Below are 18,875 nucleotides of genomic sequence, written 5' to 3' on the forward strand. Positions count from 1 at the left end.
CAATTGCGGACAAAACACTCCTGTCTGAGATTTCAGACTGTCCTGGTCGCAATGCAAAGGTTACGAACTATCTTGTCCGCAACTGAAAGGTTTGATAAGGTCCTGTCCTCAATTGAGAGGTTTCAGACAGTCCAATTTTTGGTCATTCGAACAAGTTCTCTACCAACTTGGCCCATGTGTTCAAAACACACCTATAAACAGAAACATCTTCCTCTATTCCAGCCTCTGGTAGATGTTTCAGACTAACAACTCCAGTTGTCATACTTCATGTGAATGATGTCAAAACATGTTTTCATAATCCATACATGACAATTGTAATATAAAATATTATTAAATATCACAATAAAATAAAGTCCTAAAATATGACATGGTTTATGCACAAATCTATGATATAAAATAAATAATATGAATCACAGACATAAATTTAGGATATTATGCACAATTTAAGACAAAATTTAGGCTTCCCTTTCTTTTCATTTCAGTAATTTTGAATTTTTGAAGGAATCTCAATGTCTAGACACTTTACGATGTTAACGAGCATCGAGCATAGACTAACAATTATATAGCTACATTATCCTGATTATATAATTCAATGACAAAAAGATATTGCTTTCAAAAACTTTGGAAGTATTTCAATAGAGGACGGGTTGGGAATATGAAAATTCAATGGATGGACACTTAGTGTAATAATGAAAACAGTCAAATAATTTCTATATAGCTCTACAATTGATGTACATTTATTCAGCACTATTATATATCCTGAAGATACAATCACAGACACTTAGGAACTCTGGGTTCTGGACGGAATATATCTCTTGATAATTAAGTTTATTTTTTAAGAACAGATACCATATCCTTCAATACTATCTTTCTAAATTTACTTTCTAATGATTTCATATATTTTAGATTTTCTGATACTTTATAATTTCTAATAGGTTGTTCCTGAAATACAATAAAAATATATGAAATAATAAAAATAACTTCTGTTAACAATCAATTAATAGTATGCCTGTCTAACATTGAGACCTTTAATTAATTGGATCTAAAACAAAATAAATGATAAATATTATTTTTTTTAACACAGCAAACCTTTAAACAGTTATTCAGAAACCATTTCCAATATGATTGCACGAAGATGAGAGTTTCATTGTTGCAGCTAAAATGACAAATATCTTGAATAGTCAAGCTACTATATTTGTCAACATCGAGAATCAAGATATGATCCACCAACAGTCCATATCATTTACACATAGTTTGATTAATAATCAATACAAAAAAGCCTGGCTTGAAATATTCATGTAGCCAGCCCGTCGTCAGGAATGAATTGATGCTGGGGCTCAGATTTTGAACTCAGAAAATTTGAGGAATTAAAGGCCCAGAAAACTTATAACTGACAATTTTGGGGTGCAAAAAACATATCAAAACCTATATCTTTTTGATTTTGTACAATCTCTGCTGAACTGAAGAAAGGTTTTGCTGGGGCTTAATTCTTACATGCTGGGGCCCAGCCCCAATTGACCCCAGCCTAACGACGGGCTGCCTGCGCTGTAGCTCTTAGCCCAGGCAATGTTTTTTTTAAAGAATTCCTCTTACCTTAAGAAATATCATGAGATCATGTGTCTGCATGTGTTGTAAGATATGATGTTGTAAATGGTGGAATATAGAGATACAGATATAAACCTGATAATCTACCCCCATTATAATACAAGTTATTATATACTGACATATATCAGTCCAGTCTAAATAGTTCCAAAAACATTGCTTTAACCAGTGAACACAGATCTGAAAATAGAAGATTTCATACGTATTGTTTGTATTTCCTGTAATTGGATATTTTATTCCATTCATTTTTCTGTTAGATTGCTTCAATAGAGTTCAAATCATCTTATGCTGTTGACAGCCTTTTCAAACTGAAAATGTCCACAAGTCTTGGCAACAGCTTTAATATATTGGAAAAACAATAGGAACGTTCTTACCTCTAACTAAAATTCTTTTCTAAAAGATAAGAGCCAGGTAGAAAAATTTGCCTGGGTCAAACCCTCCAGTTAGCACACAAGTGTCTTAACTCACAGAGACGATAAATAGCATTACCTGAGAAGGAGTGTAACCAGACATTTTAAAAGCTGAAGCTACTAGAGGTAATTCAGTCTGTAGTATAAATTCTATATTATGTGCTGTAGAGAAGAATAGAGGATGAATACCACTGTATAATATAGATTGGGGTAAATCTTCCTAAAAACAAATAAAACATAACTATTGTAACCACTTCCCATTACAGACAATGATAGGTCTTTCCTTAACCAACCTCTATCATTCAGTCCAGAATTAACAAAGGTTCTATGAGCAGGTTCCCAAGGTGGGTGACAGGAGAAGTCTGAGTGTCAGGGACTATTCTTAACCAGCTTATATGAGGTACATGCTAAATTATGAGAAGCAATAAGTTTAGGATTGGAGAGACATTTTAAATATTCAGTGTATAGGGGCATGGTCAGGAAGAATTTTCAATTTCAACTTATTCTCAGTCAAAAATTCCTTATTCAATTCTACCAAGACATGTCTGAAGGTCAAATGTTTCCTTAGCAATTAAAAAAGAAACGCACATGAAAATTTTTTTTTTATGGGATACTTATTCATTTCAAAACATTCAACCTCTAAGTTTGGTGTATAAAAAGGGGGAAGAACTTACTGAACAATGTAATCTGGGTAGCCATAAATATCCTGATGTTACTAACATACTAAACTTGTGAAGAAATTTCCAGGTTTTCTCTTTATTACCATTAAACATTAGAAATATAGTAGAGGTAAACCAATCAAACCCTGGATAACATCCTTTCTCATGTACTAGTTCAAAGGTTAAGGTGAAAGAATGGAATATTACTTCGAATTTCAACCTGTTACTAATATTACTATGCCTACTTATTTTGATGACAGAGAGTGTTCCACCTTCCTTTTGAAACACAAAATATTAATAACTCTACTCTGTAATTCAAACAAAGGTCTTTGATATTGTCTATTGAATTGGTGGACAGTTTTAAGCGATCATTTAGTCAAATATTAGGGGTTAGTTCTACAGGATTTGAGTTCCATTCCACACACAGATAAAGCATACTTTTTATTTTCAAGATCTGATGGAACAAATCAATGGTATTAGGATTGGTATTAACAATATTATATACAGTATCCTACATTGTACACCACCATAACTTGTACCTTGTCTTTTTCCTCTGACCAACATATATATAACCCTATAGTGATGTTAGTAATAAATCTTTTAGAATAAAGGATACATAGAGCTGATGGTGATTTATTGTATTTTGATTTTTGAAGAAAGAAAGAACCAGTTTGTTTGAGAAGATGAGTTAAACTATCAGTGGCCTCTGTGGCATTATTCAAAACTTTAAGATGTACACCATATCTACAATATAAAACACATGTTACTGTATTAAGCCTTTTTCTTGATTCTTCAAAGCAAAACATTGAACTGACACAGCTCTATTTTCAATAAAAAATCAAACTGATTGAAACAAAATACTACAAAATTGGAATGATTCCATGACTATTCTGTTCAGTGGTGGAGCCAAAGAGAGGTCAGCCGTCCGCCTTGCAGCCAAGACAGCAAGTTTTTTCGGGCAAAAATCTCATAGCTAGGTTAGATATTCAGGCAATCTCACATATTTCTCTCCCCCAGGACATAAACCTGGCTCCGTCACTGATTCTGTTAAAGCCAATAGGTCAATTTCAATAATAACATAAGTAGAACATTAGTCATCATTTATATTATCCATTTATGATACATACCTTACAGCAATTTTAACACCTTGTTGTTGTAGTGGTGATAAATTATAACTGTTAATAGCTTCACCTCCTACAGTATAATAGATAAATATATTATTATATAACAATTATGATGATTCTCAAAAATAGAAAGAAATTCTTAGATAGAGCTAGGACTCTCTAAATTATAAACAGTACTCTCTTAATAAATGGGCATCAGGGTAATAACGATGGGCAACACCATGCAGTGTGTAATGAGGGAAATTTAGCAATGTCCCACTTTTCTCTATTTAAAACTAAGAATGTGCACATATTGCAGTACCTAGTGCCTCATTATGAGTTGTATTAAGACATATGAGGCCAGAAAAACATTCTGATGAACATTAACATGTTCATTTTTCCCTAAGCAAGTTTCTCAAGGTACATAAAGCTCTCAAAAAGAAAATAGGAAGCTTACCGGTAATAATACCTGTATATGTACTATGGGAATAGATAGCTTAAACATACCTGTATATGGAGTTAGGGAATAGATAGATTCATCTTTAATTTGACTAATAGCAGGTACAGTTTGTTCAAATAATAACTGGAGTACTGAAATAAACCAACCATTATGATGTACTCTTATCAATTTCTATAACACATCAAAATATCAGTTGTGCTCAAGACCAAAAACTTTGAGCTAAACTAAAAAGGTATTGTATTTCATTCGAGCATGCACTTACAATGTTGAGTCAAAGAGCTAAAATTTTAGATATGAGTATTTTACATTCAAAGTCATCAACATAATAGACTGTGTATGGGATTTAAAATCCTGACCTTAATCACAAAACTAAAATACTTACATGTGCCTTTCACTTGATCAGATTTCTTGGTTAAAAGATTATAAAATAAATTTCTACATTTCTCCAACCAAGACATTCTTTTCTCAGCTTTACCAGCTAAAAATTTACTCATTTCATTGTCTATTAAAGAAAAAAAAAACTTTTTTTTTACTTTCACTTCATTAAAAACATCAGACTTTCTTCACTATTATAAAACAATATTATCATTATCATAGATTAACAAATATCCAGTTTATAATATTGTAGCTATATGAAAGTTCAAATGACACATGACACTTAGCTCAGTCAGTAGAAAGTCAAATTCTTTTAGGTGTTGTATGTTCAAAACCCCTTAATTCTGATGCCAATACTTTGTCAGTCTGGTGTCAACCTTCAGACCTTATCAGGGCATGTACAATGAATTTAGTACAAAGATTCGAAATTAAAACTCAAAATAAACACATGAACCAGTTGCTTTATCAAAGTCAAGGAATAATAATGTGGTACCTGAAAATTTATAATCACACAAAGAATAGAACCAACACCTTATCAATCAGGTAGAGGTCTGAATCTAACAGTGTCCACTTCCACAATCATCCTCAGATACTCACTGATGATTACTAACATACCTTCATTTCATTTACCCTAGGATAACTCAATTTCATGAACAATCAAATAGTCAAATTGTATTCTTAGGATCAATACTCCTAAAGGTAGAAGGTATATTTGAGGCAACAAATTATATCTTAGACAGTCAGTCAAGATTTCGCTTTCAACATTTGCCACTTAATTGGTTGAATAGCACTTAGTAAATTACCTTTTCAACTATTACATAATGCGACATTATTTCTTTTATATATTCTGATGTCAAACCATCTCATTAATATTCATGAAGAAGTTGACAAGAGTTATCGTATGATAAGTGAAATGAAAATATGTTTCAGAGCATCGCATTGCGCAAAGTGCAATCAAGTCAACAGTGCTGTGCCAGATTGTTTTAAACATAACACAGCGTGCTCAGTGGATAAAAGTCATACAAGGATATCTGTGCACATCAGGGGCGATTCAAAACATTAACACGAACAGTCCACTTTTTTTTTTAGGTACACTTAAGGTAGTAATTCACATGATATATATCATGATATATATATGATTTAATATTCAATTACCTTCTATTCTACCTCAAATACAAGTCAACAGTTCATGTTAATTTATAGACTCAGTCCATGATGTGCACAAACAAATTTGCTTGGCTAGAGTTCATGCTATAATACAAGTTTTTGTGTTTGTGCTTTCCAACCTTTTATTTCATCTGCTGACTCTACAAATGCTGAAATAGTGAAACTAGGCTATAGAGATTATTGTGAACTGATATAAAAGAGAATTACTATAGAATGTATACTAGTATTCTTGTACTATTTGTGAGACAGACACATATACATATATAGAAATAGTGTACTATATTTTATTGGAAATGGAAAACAGCTATCATTATAGGCCATCACAAAGCACTATTTACTTTACAGCTAAGATAGGCAAATCAAGACTAAGCATGTTATCAATAGAACAAACTAAAATCATAAATCTACATTGAATGTGTCCTAGAGCTTTCAAAGTGAAACAAGAATATATCTAAGAAGAAATGAATAATTCTAAAGACAAGATGAGCCATATAAATTTAAAATAATTTTTAACTTGTGTTCTAACATGTTCTGTTTCACATTTATTTTAAGGACATTCAAAATAATGAAGTGTATTTTTGATCATGCCAAATAGTATCCAATGTAATGTATGAGTTAAAAGCACCAGCATTAAATGTGTCCCTATGAGCCAATATCATAAATTAGCAGAAGATTTATGTGATCATCTATTCTTTGTCTACTATTAGGAAATAAATACCTTGTTTCATGGCTGAGCGACCTGCTAGGTTAGGTATATATACTCTAGGTACAGGGTAGGTACTAAACATTGGGTATGGATATAACACCTCTCCTTCCTGTAATGTTACAATATTATATTTGAGGCACTATATTGGTATGTTCTGCACATTTGGGATTCATGATCTCATCCAGATTTTCAATAAAACAAGTTGCAACAGTGTTAAGAACACTGCCAAATGTGCCAAAAACACAGTAGATGTAAACAGAATTTAAAATGGCTGACTAATTTTGAATGTGACATAACCAGTTCCGCTCCATTCGATGGAGGTCAGAATTGGAACAGACAGACCTGTTCAGAACTTACCAACTGAGCTCCACAATATCAAACTAGTAAAACAACCACATTAAAAAATATATTTAATTTGGCCTTCTGACATTGTAATTTCAAACTCCATAAACATAATTCAAACAATCTGATTTAGACCATATAATAATAATAATAATAATAATTTATTGCATTTATAATGCCGCAACAGTCCTGCTAGAAGCTCAGCTCAGTGGTGCAGATACAGTCATATAATAATTATAATTCAAAATACATCATACATTTAACATAATAACATGCAAAATAAGCATGGTAGAAATAACATAAAAACGGTCTAGTCAATACAAAAGAACAAAAAAATATATCTCTACCCTTACACCATTTTATATTAGATATCATTTAACACAGGTATCAATAAGGTGTATGAAACATGCTCTTAAAACTAGTGAAAATACATTGGAGAATTACACCCATATCCAAACTAAAAGTCCTGATGCTGGATTATATATCTGAAACACTAGCCTACCTCGTATGGTTTAGGTTGTTCTAGAGTATGGGGTGGTAAGATACGTTCTGTAGGACCACCAATAAGATAAGATGATACTAGTAAATAATTTCTCTCTGTTGATATCATATCTATTATATACTGATCACTGTAAACAATAGAAAATAACATTAACCAAGAATTTTTTTATCCTCATCTGGCTTGCCAATTTATAATATATCATCATCTAGATATTTGCTTTACCACCAGATAATGTGTTAGATTCCAAAATGTTAGATGAAAATCTGATATCAATCTAAGTTGAGCCTTTGTTGACAACAATAGGAAGTCTTAGACTGTTGTCACTAATTGTGGGGTGGAGGCAAAGGTAGACTTTCATACTGAAAAATAATAGAAAGAGAGCTCTACCAACACAAATATTAATTTATTCAACTATCTGTTACATTGAGCTCCATTTTAAAAGTTAATAGGTTTCACCACGTTATAACAAAGCTAACATACCTGAAGCCTGATCTGAATCAAACCTGTATACTCACCCTTTTGTTTTATTGTCTGATTGTGTTTGTAGTAACATATCTTGATATTTATATTGTGACTGTAATAATAGACTTGTATCTAAACATGATACCATTACACTTAATGTTCTGTAACATAAAATATTGCCTGTAATGAATATATGGTCACAGAAATAAAACAAGAATACATCTATCAAATGAACAGAGTTCAAGAGACTAAACTTCTTAAATCTGCTATGCTACTATGGACTTTGCTCTGAAATAAAATCTAGAGTTGTGTGATGTTTAAACTGCCTGAAACTTAATCACAATGATATTTCTGTATATCAATTGATGAGATCATATTATCACACAACAATTCCTGTTTTTGGGTTCATAGAGCCACACACCCTCGTTCAAAATCCTTTATTTCAAATTGATATACATACATATGACCCAGCTAAGATACCTGTAATATCTAGCTAATATCATTCTATCAAAATCAACACTGTACTTACCTTAACCCAAATACATGAGAATGTTCATAATTAAAGAGCGAATGTTCTTTAGCATCTGTATCCACCATGATTACTCTGTCTATTAAACCCTAGAATAATATCAGTCAGGAATGAAATTTAGTTTTACCCCCTACTTTTCTGCTCAATTTTGGGCTAATAAAGAGGGACAAGGCCATGCCATGAAACTAACTTGGAACAGATTTTCTGATTGGTTAGAATTAACAATGAACAACATGGTTAATTCAGTCCCTTCCAAATTCACTAGCAATGTTTTCTCATTTCACCCCTTCCCAGTCGAAGTGAGAAGGATAACTGGATCAATTCAGGAGAAAATTGTAAAAGGGTGATATGAAAAGATACTAACTAAGACAATGGTTGTCTACTTACAGCTATGGTATCAGGCATTTCTCTAAAACTGTATTCATCTTTAGTAGGTAGAGGTTTAGTAGCTAATAATTCAAACACTGCACTAAATGATGATAATATATTACATATTCTTATTAAATGCTGAAATAACAAACACAGATCAAATCATAAATCATTAATAACAATATGGACGGACTAGAAATTAAAGACAATTAAACCGTGGCATGACATGCAGTGTGCAGTTAGAGAAATTTTGTCAAGGCAGCAGCATAAGTCTACTCTTTTTTGACTTCTATTTGCCAAGGGATTTTTAACATGCACAGCCTCTAGCACACAGGGCTTATTTTTTTTTTGTCCCATCTTAACAACTAGTTGCTCTGTCTGTCTCAGCCTCTCTGACCTCCATCACTGGAAACCGGGTTGAAAAATCCAAAGGTAAGTAAGCCAGCATCTAACCAGCTTGATAAAGACGGAAGCGGAAACAAACCTTATGAGAGCCTCTATCAATAACATCAACAGGCCATGATTTTGGAGTATAAACAGGTACATCAGATACACCACATTCTAGTGAGGTCCAGATTTCATGTATTAATGACTTGATATAACCTGAAATGGATGTAAAGCATTCAATATACACAGAAAGACAAAAAACATCATGTATGCTTATTTTCAAATGCTCATGAAAGAAAAGACAACAGAGAAAGTCAGTATAAATGAACTTTAAGACCATAAAAAGCAGCAGTGATATGTTAAATGAGTTTATTGCCCACAGAAAATGTTCAACTGACCTGTGTTTTGTAGTGCTGCTATACCAGGTGCAGTACCAGCTACTTGTGTGACCATTACACCATATCCAAACTTCTCAAATTTACCCACCTAATTAGATAAATTGATTTCAACTGTATCTTTATAACCAAAAGCTTAAAATTCTATCAAGTTTCCTTTACTTGTTTTCAACATAAAAATGAAATACAGTTTTATGATTTCCCATCCTTTATTCAAACAGTTTGTAACAGTGTTTGAGAGTGCAATGATGGAAATTTTACTGTTAACTTACACATGAAAGTCCAAATAAAAGAATAAGGTGAATGATTACCTGTAGTTTTTGTTTATATCTATCATACATATAGGACACACATTCATTAATAATCTCTTTCTGTTGTAATAACAATATACCACGAGCTGTACTAGCAAAGTTTAATAGACTACCTAGTAACGACTGCTCCCAAAATAACCTGAAATATGCCCAATTTAATATAGGCCTGCAAAACTTTTCAAAATGGAAATCAGAAATTTATAACTGATATTTGTGCAAAAGACAATGAATAGTCCATTTTTTATTAGATAATTAGTGGTTGGGTTCCCCAAGTCAAAGACTGAAATGCAATGCAATGCAATCTTTGTCAAATTCATAGGATACAAACACTACATTAATCGAAAGTTTAACAAAGTTATTTCAGCAATTCTTTATTTGAACTGGACTTAACCGAAAACAATTTCACTACTGGTGAAAAGAACAATGTTTGGTTTACTTACACACTGTATTGGTCATCATCAGTTTTTGAAATTAAGGTATTTGAATTAGAAGGTGTAGGAGTTACTGCCCTTTCTCCAGCCTGACAGGCCTATAAAAAAAGTCAAATATCTGTAGCCTCAGTCAACAACAATGAGGCAAATTTGGACAGATATGGAATCAGACTAACACAGTCAGAATGATTTGTTTATTCTACACAGGTTTTAAAGCTTTGAGTCGTGAGGCAGCAGCATAATTCTAGTGCGAAATGTGAAAACACATTAATATCTAACATTATGTTTTTCCAGGCCCTTTCCGTCAGATCTAGATGTCTTGTTTCATGCTTTTTCTGTGGATGGCAAAAATTTATTCAACGATCCCAATATAATTAAAATGCAGATCTTTTGTTGCGTGTTTTCTATGGGGTGGCTGTGCTCGCAGCTGGAAAAACATCTCGTTTTGCAATTGAATCAGGATGCAACTGGGCTTACCTCTTCCCAAGCATCAGCTACACAGGAATGTAGATTATAATGATGAAGTGAATATAAACCATCACAAGTTATATATAACTGACGACAGATATAGAGATATACACCAATAACTGTTCGTGATGGCACGGTAATTACGGGAGGTAAATCTTTCTTTAAACAACGCTTTGTAAATTCACAGATATAGTGGATTGGTGGTAATCCTCTACAATAAAATAAAGCATGGAATTGATTGCCCAAGTCAAGTGATATTAATACAAAGACTCTGGCATTGGCTGCAAGATACACAAAAAGTTTCAAAATTCAGAAGAAATGCTTCAGTCAAATGAATGCACGAATAAATCTACTAGATACATGTATGTTAGGCTGTGACCAAAATATTACAAAATATTAATACCCAACAGCACATATTTGCCTTGCACAGTAGATATTACATAAGGCAATAGAACACCTTCTGGATAGCTAAAGTATCAAAATACTTTAGACAGAGAAATGAAAACCCACCTAGCTTTAGAGAACATAGTACCACCTTCACCATACATTAAATGTTGTCTACCATAATCATCAGACGCTACGACACAGAGTATATCTGCTACACGTATTAACGCTTCTTCACTCGGTAAATCTTCTAGTCTCTATAATAAATACACCATAGTTTTATACACAGGAGTATTTTAAGAAACTTCTTCACTTTTGATATCAAATAAACAACAAAAGCTATGTGGACTCTCTCTAAAGGGGGATTAAAATTCGACAAACCCAAACTAGGTTACCCAGTGGTAGATTAACATCAAGTAATTAGGAAAAATTAGCATTGCATGCCTTGGAATTGACCTCAAATGGAAAGAGGACTAAAGTCTTTTATTCACATAACAAAGTCACATGACACAATAAGCAAGACTACAAACTCAAATTAAATTCTGACCTGTGGTTTTCTTTGTTTGTCAGTGACTACATTGGATATATACTTACTTTATTGGTATTCAAGTACTGTGAGATAGGTATATACTTACTTTATTGGTATTTAAGTACTGTGAGGTAGGTATATACTTACTATATTGGTATTCAAGTACTGTGAGGTAGGTATATACTTACTATATTGGTATTCAAGTACTGTGAGGTAGGTATATACTTACTGTGAGATAGGTATATACTTACTATATTGGTATTCAAGTACTGTGAGATAGGTATATACTTACTATATTGGTATTCAAGTACTGTGAGGTAGGTATATACTTACTATATTGGTATTCAAGTACTGTGAGGTAGGTATATACTTACTGTGAGATAGGTATATACTTACTATATTGGTATTCAAGTACTGTGAGATAGGTATATACTTACTATATTGGTATTCAAGTACTGTGAGGTAGGTATATACTTACTATATTGGTATTTAAGTACTGTGAGGTAGGTATATACTTACTATATTGGTATTCAAGTACTGTGAGGTAGGTATATACTTACTGTGACGTAGGTATATACTTACTATATTGGTATTCAAGTACTGTGAGATAGGTATTAATAATGTTGATGTTATTTCATTACGACAGAAACATATCTCACATAACCTTCCACAACTACACAAATCTTTCAACACTTCACTCACTAGACCAGCAGCATCTAAACTTTCTATAATAAATATCATATCACCTCCAATACATGTATAATCATATAGTCTTTAAAAATAAACTTTTGTTTTCTTTATCAATTTTATTCCTTGTTGAATCTGAGGCATATATTTCATGCATTCCGTTCTAAAGATACATAGGTGAGGATAACCAGAACTGAAAATTTAGCAATTCAATTGATAATGATAAAATATTATTATTAGCTACATAGTTTCCAAAAGGGATCATTTTGGAAAACAAATTACCATTGCCTTCTTTGCTACATGCACCACAGTAAAGGCCAAGATGTGCCACATATTTCTTTCTTTCTTACATCCCTCCATTCTTCACAATGGCACAATCAACATGGTATTAATTAAGGTGTAAATATATATTACCTGATTTAGAACTGAGTACTGATGGACTATCAACTACTATCATAACTAATGACTTTAATAAACTAGTAACTGTTACTGGATCTAAATTATTCAAAATATACATATATACATGTATATATACAGTGAATACCATAAAAATTTTCTCAACTCTATATGCTCAGAGATTCCATGGAACCACAGCAAATTTCTGGCATTTCATATCATTTTACTTTCATTGCCTCTTGGCTCTTAGATTGCACTGTCATCTCAGAAACAAATCCCTGTTTGTTTGACTTTATTTGTTGTGCTTCAAAACATTCGCTTGCAGTAAGTAATGTAATGATCAATTCCAATATAATCACATCTATGACATTTGAAGTTACTTCATAAAGATTTACAGACAAACTCTACATTAACAAGCTCTTTAAATGTGTATGGATATATAACATAAATAAATCTGAATTTGTTCATACCTTGAATATCTCTGTATTTTATTGGAAAGAAACTTCTACCATTAAGAAAACAGAGTAACCGTCCAATAAAACACAATGAATGTATAAAATAGATATATTGTAATTCTGTTGAGGTATAATATGAACGTCGTATATCAGTACCAATAGATAATCTTGATATATTATCAGCTAGATCACTAGGTTTAGTTGTAGATTTTATTGTTGATAGAAATTTTAAACAATGATGTACTGCATTCTCTACCTACAATAGATACATGTAATAAAGTGAGAATATAGTTCTTATCAAGAGATGAGTAACACCATGTCATCTAGATATTAATAGATTTGTGGATTCTAAACATCTTACATATATACCACCCCTTACAAAATATTTACGGATGATAGTAAAAATTTCTTAGTAAAACGATACGTTACAGGAATAGGCTATGTGATAATTCATAATAATTTAAAGATTAATAACTTTTCAAACTCTCCAATTTCATTTTGAAATTCCCATATATATTATTAATTCAAGATTACTTACTACTTTCTTATGAGATTTTAATGAAATCAGTAAAGCTCTTCTACTGTAGTTACCATGCTGTAATCATACAAAAGTTACTCATAAAATAATCATTTCTCCTTTACTTATTTCCTTTTTGCAACACACAAACTGGAATTTTGTATACATCAAGCACATTATTTGAGCAATCTATTTCATTTCATTTTGAATTGTCCATTGATATGTAAAAATTTCTTAGGTAATTAGTGTAATTAGACCTATTTCAAAGAGGCAATCTTATTATTACCTCTACATCATTTAATTATTACTCCAAATTGAGATATTCCAAGAAAGTGCTAATATGACAATGACAATGACAATGTTACTCCTAGATCTACTTACCATCCATTTAATACACCAGTTAGCTTTAGGATCAACTAGAGCTATATAATGTAATGGTGTAATATAGATATTTCCTGCTTGATGGCTAGGATGTATTGATAATAGTTTTAATGTGGACTCCACTACATCTTCTAAATATCTGAAATGAACGCTCTTACAAATGAAGCAAGATCTAAGCATTATTAGAAACCAATGCCTTTTGGGTGGTAAGCAAATATAGTCCAAAAATACGCAGACTAAATGTCCCTCATTGTACACAGTATGGTGTTTCCAAAGTCATCACAGAATGAAATTATCATATAACACTTAATTATTAATTTCAATTCACATGTAATCCTTATTGAGAAACATTTCAAAGGATTATCAACTAAAGCTCATGTATGGTATTATATTATAGACTCTGCTTTAGCCTCTTTCTTTAACATCTGAAGGGATATTTTTGTCACATGAAGCATAATAAATAAACTTACTTGTCAGGATAGCGAATCCAGTAATTTGGAGCTTCTTGTTGAAATTCATTCATCAGACGAAACTATAAAGAAAAGAATGCTATGTAATGTAATGTGAATTAAAAGTGCCGGTATTTACAAATCTTACATGACGCAAATTGTCTGTTGAGTCACAATAATCCTCTATAGCTGGCTAAGAGAACTGTCTTTTTTTGGTAGTGGAATAGCTCGTTAGCAAGTTGGATTGTCATCTGCTAGGCGATTAGGTGCCGTGGGTTCAAATCCTCCTCAAAGTTTGACAAATTCTGATATTTTTGCCAATGTTTCCGAGAGTGTACCAAGTGTCAGCTTCTACCCCCTAAAACCTAATGTTATGTTCACATACAAGTAGTTTTATAAACTTTATAAATATATTTCAAGCAAAGTTATCTACTTACAGCTTTTAATAGTTTAGATTGTTCAGGTCTGTCTATATCTAAACCTTGACTTAATAACTGAGTACCAGTATCTCTATATTCAAACTCGTTAACTAAATATTCACCTGTAATAAACCAACAATTAACATAAATATAATATTAAAATAAATAAAACAAACAAGAGAGTTAACAATATGGATAATACATTGAAGATTTTCAGAGATGAATGTAAATATTCTTAACGAAATCTTATCCACATCCAGTGATAATTTTAACCATGTTTCAGCAATATCATTTTTTAAAATATTTCATTTACTAAATTTTTACATATGCATCAAATATTCAATACATAGCATGGAAAAAAATAGGGGTATTTGTTCATATTTATTCATGATGGACCTACTTGACACCTTTCTACCATTTTGTTTCAAATGACATTTTACACTTTAATCAGATAGGTTCTCTTTTTCTTAACAATCTGTGATAAAAAAAACAAGGTTTTAATGTAGATTCCAAAGGTATCGTAGTTGAGGCGTATAACTTACTAAGTAATGTATATATCTCTCGTGTTTGATGACAAGTACTGGTAAAAGCTTTAGCTATAAACTTCTGACTTAGTTGCTGAAAATAAAAACAATAGAATATTCCATCATACATACATGTTAAACATTTGTCAGTTACTCAATGTTTTAAAAAATGAAATGAAATGAATGGAGTTTTATGTCCTAATTCTCTGCATACTTAATGTTTTAAGTTCATAAAACTATAATGATGAAATATTTAGTAAAGAACATTTTAAGCAATTGAATTCAGTTAGATCAATTGGAATATTGTCAGGCTTGTATAGTCATTATCATCTATCAAAGCTATACAACTAACTGCATATGAACTGTTAGAATAACAGATAGGATATAAAATGCAGAAACTTGTAAACTAGCTTACTGTGAGTTCATCATTAGGGTCACCGAGAACAGTCAATAGTTGTTTACGTAGATAATGCCAGTTGTTGTTATTTACTATATCAGCACTCATATGTCTGTTTAACTTCACTAATGCATCTCGTTTTTGCTTAAAAACAAAGGTATAATAGATTGTTTAAATCTATATTATATATACGATATATCTATTATTATAGTTACGTAACCATTATAGCTTTCTCAACAGAAGGAAGTACATTTTCAATTACAACAAAAATATTTTGATTATGGTAATAAAATATAATTGAAAGTACCTATTATTGATGCTTTTTTCAAGAAGAAACATAGAATGATGTCATATTAGTACTTTATCTAAAAATTCAAAATAAATGCCTACTAGCTGGAAATATTTGTAGAGATATGATTAAAATAATTTCTGAAGCAACATTTAATTGCACAGCTAGAATACTAAATAGAGTCTGTACCTGATATGATTTAGATTTAGAAAGATCGTCTGCTATTTTCTTCAATGAATCAGGGTCAAACATCATAACACTTCCCTGAAAATATAGTATGGTTACTCGCCTATATTCAATAATTAGCTTAGTTAACATAAATCTTTCATGACCCATCTACCCATTTGAATATTTCAAGGTGCTTAATATCTGAACCTTCTCACGCATGCTTTCAGATTTCAGATTTGATTTCAATGTGAAATTAACTTGAGCCACTAGATCACATCCACTAACATTCAAAGTCTCAAATTGTATTAAAGTAAGATTTGAAAATGTTCTTATCGTCATTAGCTGAATCTTCAGTATCACCGTGACAGGTTAATTCTGCTTTAATGATATCAACCCAACGTCTAAAAAACTTGACCTTAATCAGTTAATCTCACCTAAGTAATACCTGACAATGGTATTTCCCTTGCCCTGAATATTACCTGACAGGATGTACTGCCACAGAAAGATGAATCCTTATCTTCACTACCAGGAAAACCATATCTCTGACTTAATCAGCCTCCATCTTACCTACCCAGTCCCACCCCTTATCTCCCTTGCCCTCCCAAACTCTGCCCAGATTCTTACCTGACAGAATGTACTGCCACAAGAAGATGAATCTTCATCATCACTACCAGGGAAACCATGTCTGTCTGTAGGATGATCTTCATATGGAGTGGAATCATTTATTATCAGATGTTCTACTGCTTCCTTTATATTACTGTTTAATTCTTGTTTAAAGTCTTTATATCTGAAACACAGTGTTATAAAATCATGTAAATATGATCATATAAATATGTTAAGATAATCATTGCGGTATTCAACACAGAAGAATTGGCCAATGTTTTAACAAAATGTGTTCTCAAACAAAGAGCTACGAATCTTGATCGCCAGGCTTATAACTAAAAACTCTTAACATCTCTTTAAGCTTTATCCATCATATTTAAGCATAGAATTTTCCATGAAATTGATTGCTTCTTAGTCAAAAACAGTTACATTCTAATTAAATGAAAGAAACACTTGACTTTAGCAAAATCAAATTACGGTACTCACTGTTTTGAGTTCATAATAGCCTCAGTTCTCTGTTTGACCAATCTTTCTACATCATAACCACCTAGAGGTACATGACCTGCTGTAGAATTTCTTTCTATTTCTTCATCAATACATGGTCGTAATACATCATCTATTCTAGATTTTAACTGTTTAACAAACTCATGTCTAAAACAGAATAACAGTTATTTGTAGATCTTTCAAACTACTGTACGTTTAAAAATATTTTATATTTTTTTACATTCAAAACTTCTGCAATGGCCACCTCAATTTTGAAAAAATTTGTCTTAATCTAAAGACACTATTCAACAAGTTTATTTGATATTGGATAGTTTCTAGTTCTACTAAAACACATATATCCATAGGGTTGATAGGTACTAAATTAGGGAGTCCAAAATAATTGTATTTGATTTAGTTTCTAAGATATTGTTTATGATCTATCAGAGTAACATACTTGTGAAAGTTTTCATCATTTCTCTCTAACTGTACCAAGACATCTTTAACTTGACTTGGTGACTCTAGATCACTGATATGAGTTTCAAAACTATTGACTAGCTGCTGTAAACCTTTCTCCAGGTCCTCTCCTTCTAGTCCTCTCTGAGACATACTGACTCTTACAGTTCACCTAATAGTCTGGAAAGATGATACAGTTATGTTAATGATTTCCTGTAAATAATGTCACATGTAAGCCTTTAAATGTGTCAAATAAACCTACACATTAGATTACTCGCACAAACACATGGCTTCACTACCTACGGTTACAGTGTCATTGTACTGCCAGTACATTGGCATTATGAATGTATGGAAAAGTGAAAGATTATCAGTTTGTTCAGACTATGCAGTAAGTAATTGGCTGTAGTTTATTCATTGAAGCCAAAACTAAAAGGAAAAGATTATGGCCTAGTAATCTTGATTTTTATGTGTTACTTTTGTCGATAATGTGCTTTATTTGAATTAATAAACATAGAAGGTAGAAAAAGCAAGAAAAATGTTTATATCGCAGCCATCTTTGATAAGAAATGATAACAACGAATTGGATTCGTCAAAGTCAGAGAGATTAACCAATCACAGTAGCTGTTTCGTACGAGTTACTTCTCGTTGGCAGGTGTTATCACGTGACCAAACATTAGAGAGCCGTTGATGAAATGTGATCGGTTGTCGATATAATAAAATGCATTATTCTCTATGCATTGCAACGTTCATTTTAATAGTATTCTGAGTTATTTTTTATTCTAGACCATTTGGAACAACGTATATCCTTATCATAAGTGCAGCTTTTAGCTGATAACGTTGCATAGGCATAACCTAATAGGCCAGGACTACTCTGGGTAGTGATTCAATGATATTATAAATTTGATATCATTATATGCATTTTGAGGTAAAAAGTGGACAAACCTACTGGAAACACATTTAAACAGCCAAGGTTTCAGTTTTCTTAACCCTAGTTTTCCCTTTATGCCATAAAGTATTCTTTACATACAATATTAACCTGTTGACATTGGAAATTGGAATAAAC

The 18,875-nt window shown here is 31.9% G+C and overlaps 1 protein-coding gene across 1 annotated transcript; it reads right to left on the bottom strand.

The window, feature by feature from the left end:
- Positions 1-357: 357 nt before the first annotated feature.
- LOTGIDRAFT_231711 (hypothetical protein) lies at positions 358-18,362 on the bottom strand. Its single transcript, XM_009054155.1, has 33 exons — positions 18,287-18,362; positions 17,814-17,992; positions 17,363-17,527; positions 16,898-17,060; positions 16,295-16,369; positions 15,835-15,960; positions 15,438-15,513; positions 14,914-15,017; positions 14,498-14,559; positions 14,028-14,166; positions 13,668-13,724; positions 13,145-13,385; positions 12,693-12,773; positions 12,174-12,316; positions 11,189-11,319; positions 10,688-10,889; positions 10,220-10,308; positions 9,780-9,918; positions 9,472-9,559; positions 9,171-9,289; positions 8,705-8,824; positions 8,318-8,406; positions 7,842-7,949; positions 7,327-7,453; positions 6,495-6,591; positions 4,617-4,736; positions 4,282-4,365; positions 3,799-3,865; positions 3,211-3,415; positions 2,687-2,947; positions 2,092-2,232; positions 1,594-1,782; positions 358-942 (listed from the first exon to the last, which is right to left on the bottom strand). Exons 2-33 carry the CDS (start codon positions 17,963-17,965, stop codon positions 829-831), a joined length of 4,074 nt encoding a protein of 1,357 aa, XP_009052403.1. The 5' UTR covers positions 17,966-17,992; positions 18,287-18,362; the 3' UTR covers positions 358-828.
- Positions 18,363-18,875: the final 513 nt, after the last annotated feature.

Source organism: Lottia gigantea (genome assembly GCF_000327385.1).
Source record: "Lottia gigantea unplaced genomic scaffold LOTGIsca_21, whole genome shotgun sequence".
NCBI lineage: Eukaryota > Metazoa > Mollusca > Gastropoda > Lottiidae > Lottia > Lottia gigantea.

What these genes read in the sequence shown, in the direction of transcription:
- LOTGIDRAFT_231711 (XM_009054155.1), bottom strand. Translation starts at nt 17,965, where the DNA reads ATGTCTCAGAGAGGACTAGAAGGAGAGGACCTGGAGAAAGGTTTACAG. An exon ending in GATATAAACAAAAACTACAG is followed by an intron (nt 9,560 to 9,779) that starts GTAATCATTCAC and finishes TTATCTAATTAG; the next exon opens with GTGGGTAAATTTGAGAAGTT. An exon ending in TGATCAAGTGAAAGGCACAT is followed by an intron (nt 4,366 to 4,616) that starts GTAAGTATTTTA and finishes GGTTTATTTCAG; the next exon opens with TACTCCAGTTATTATTTGAA.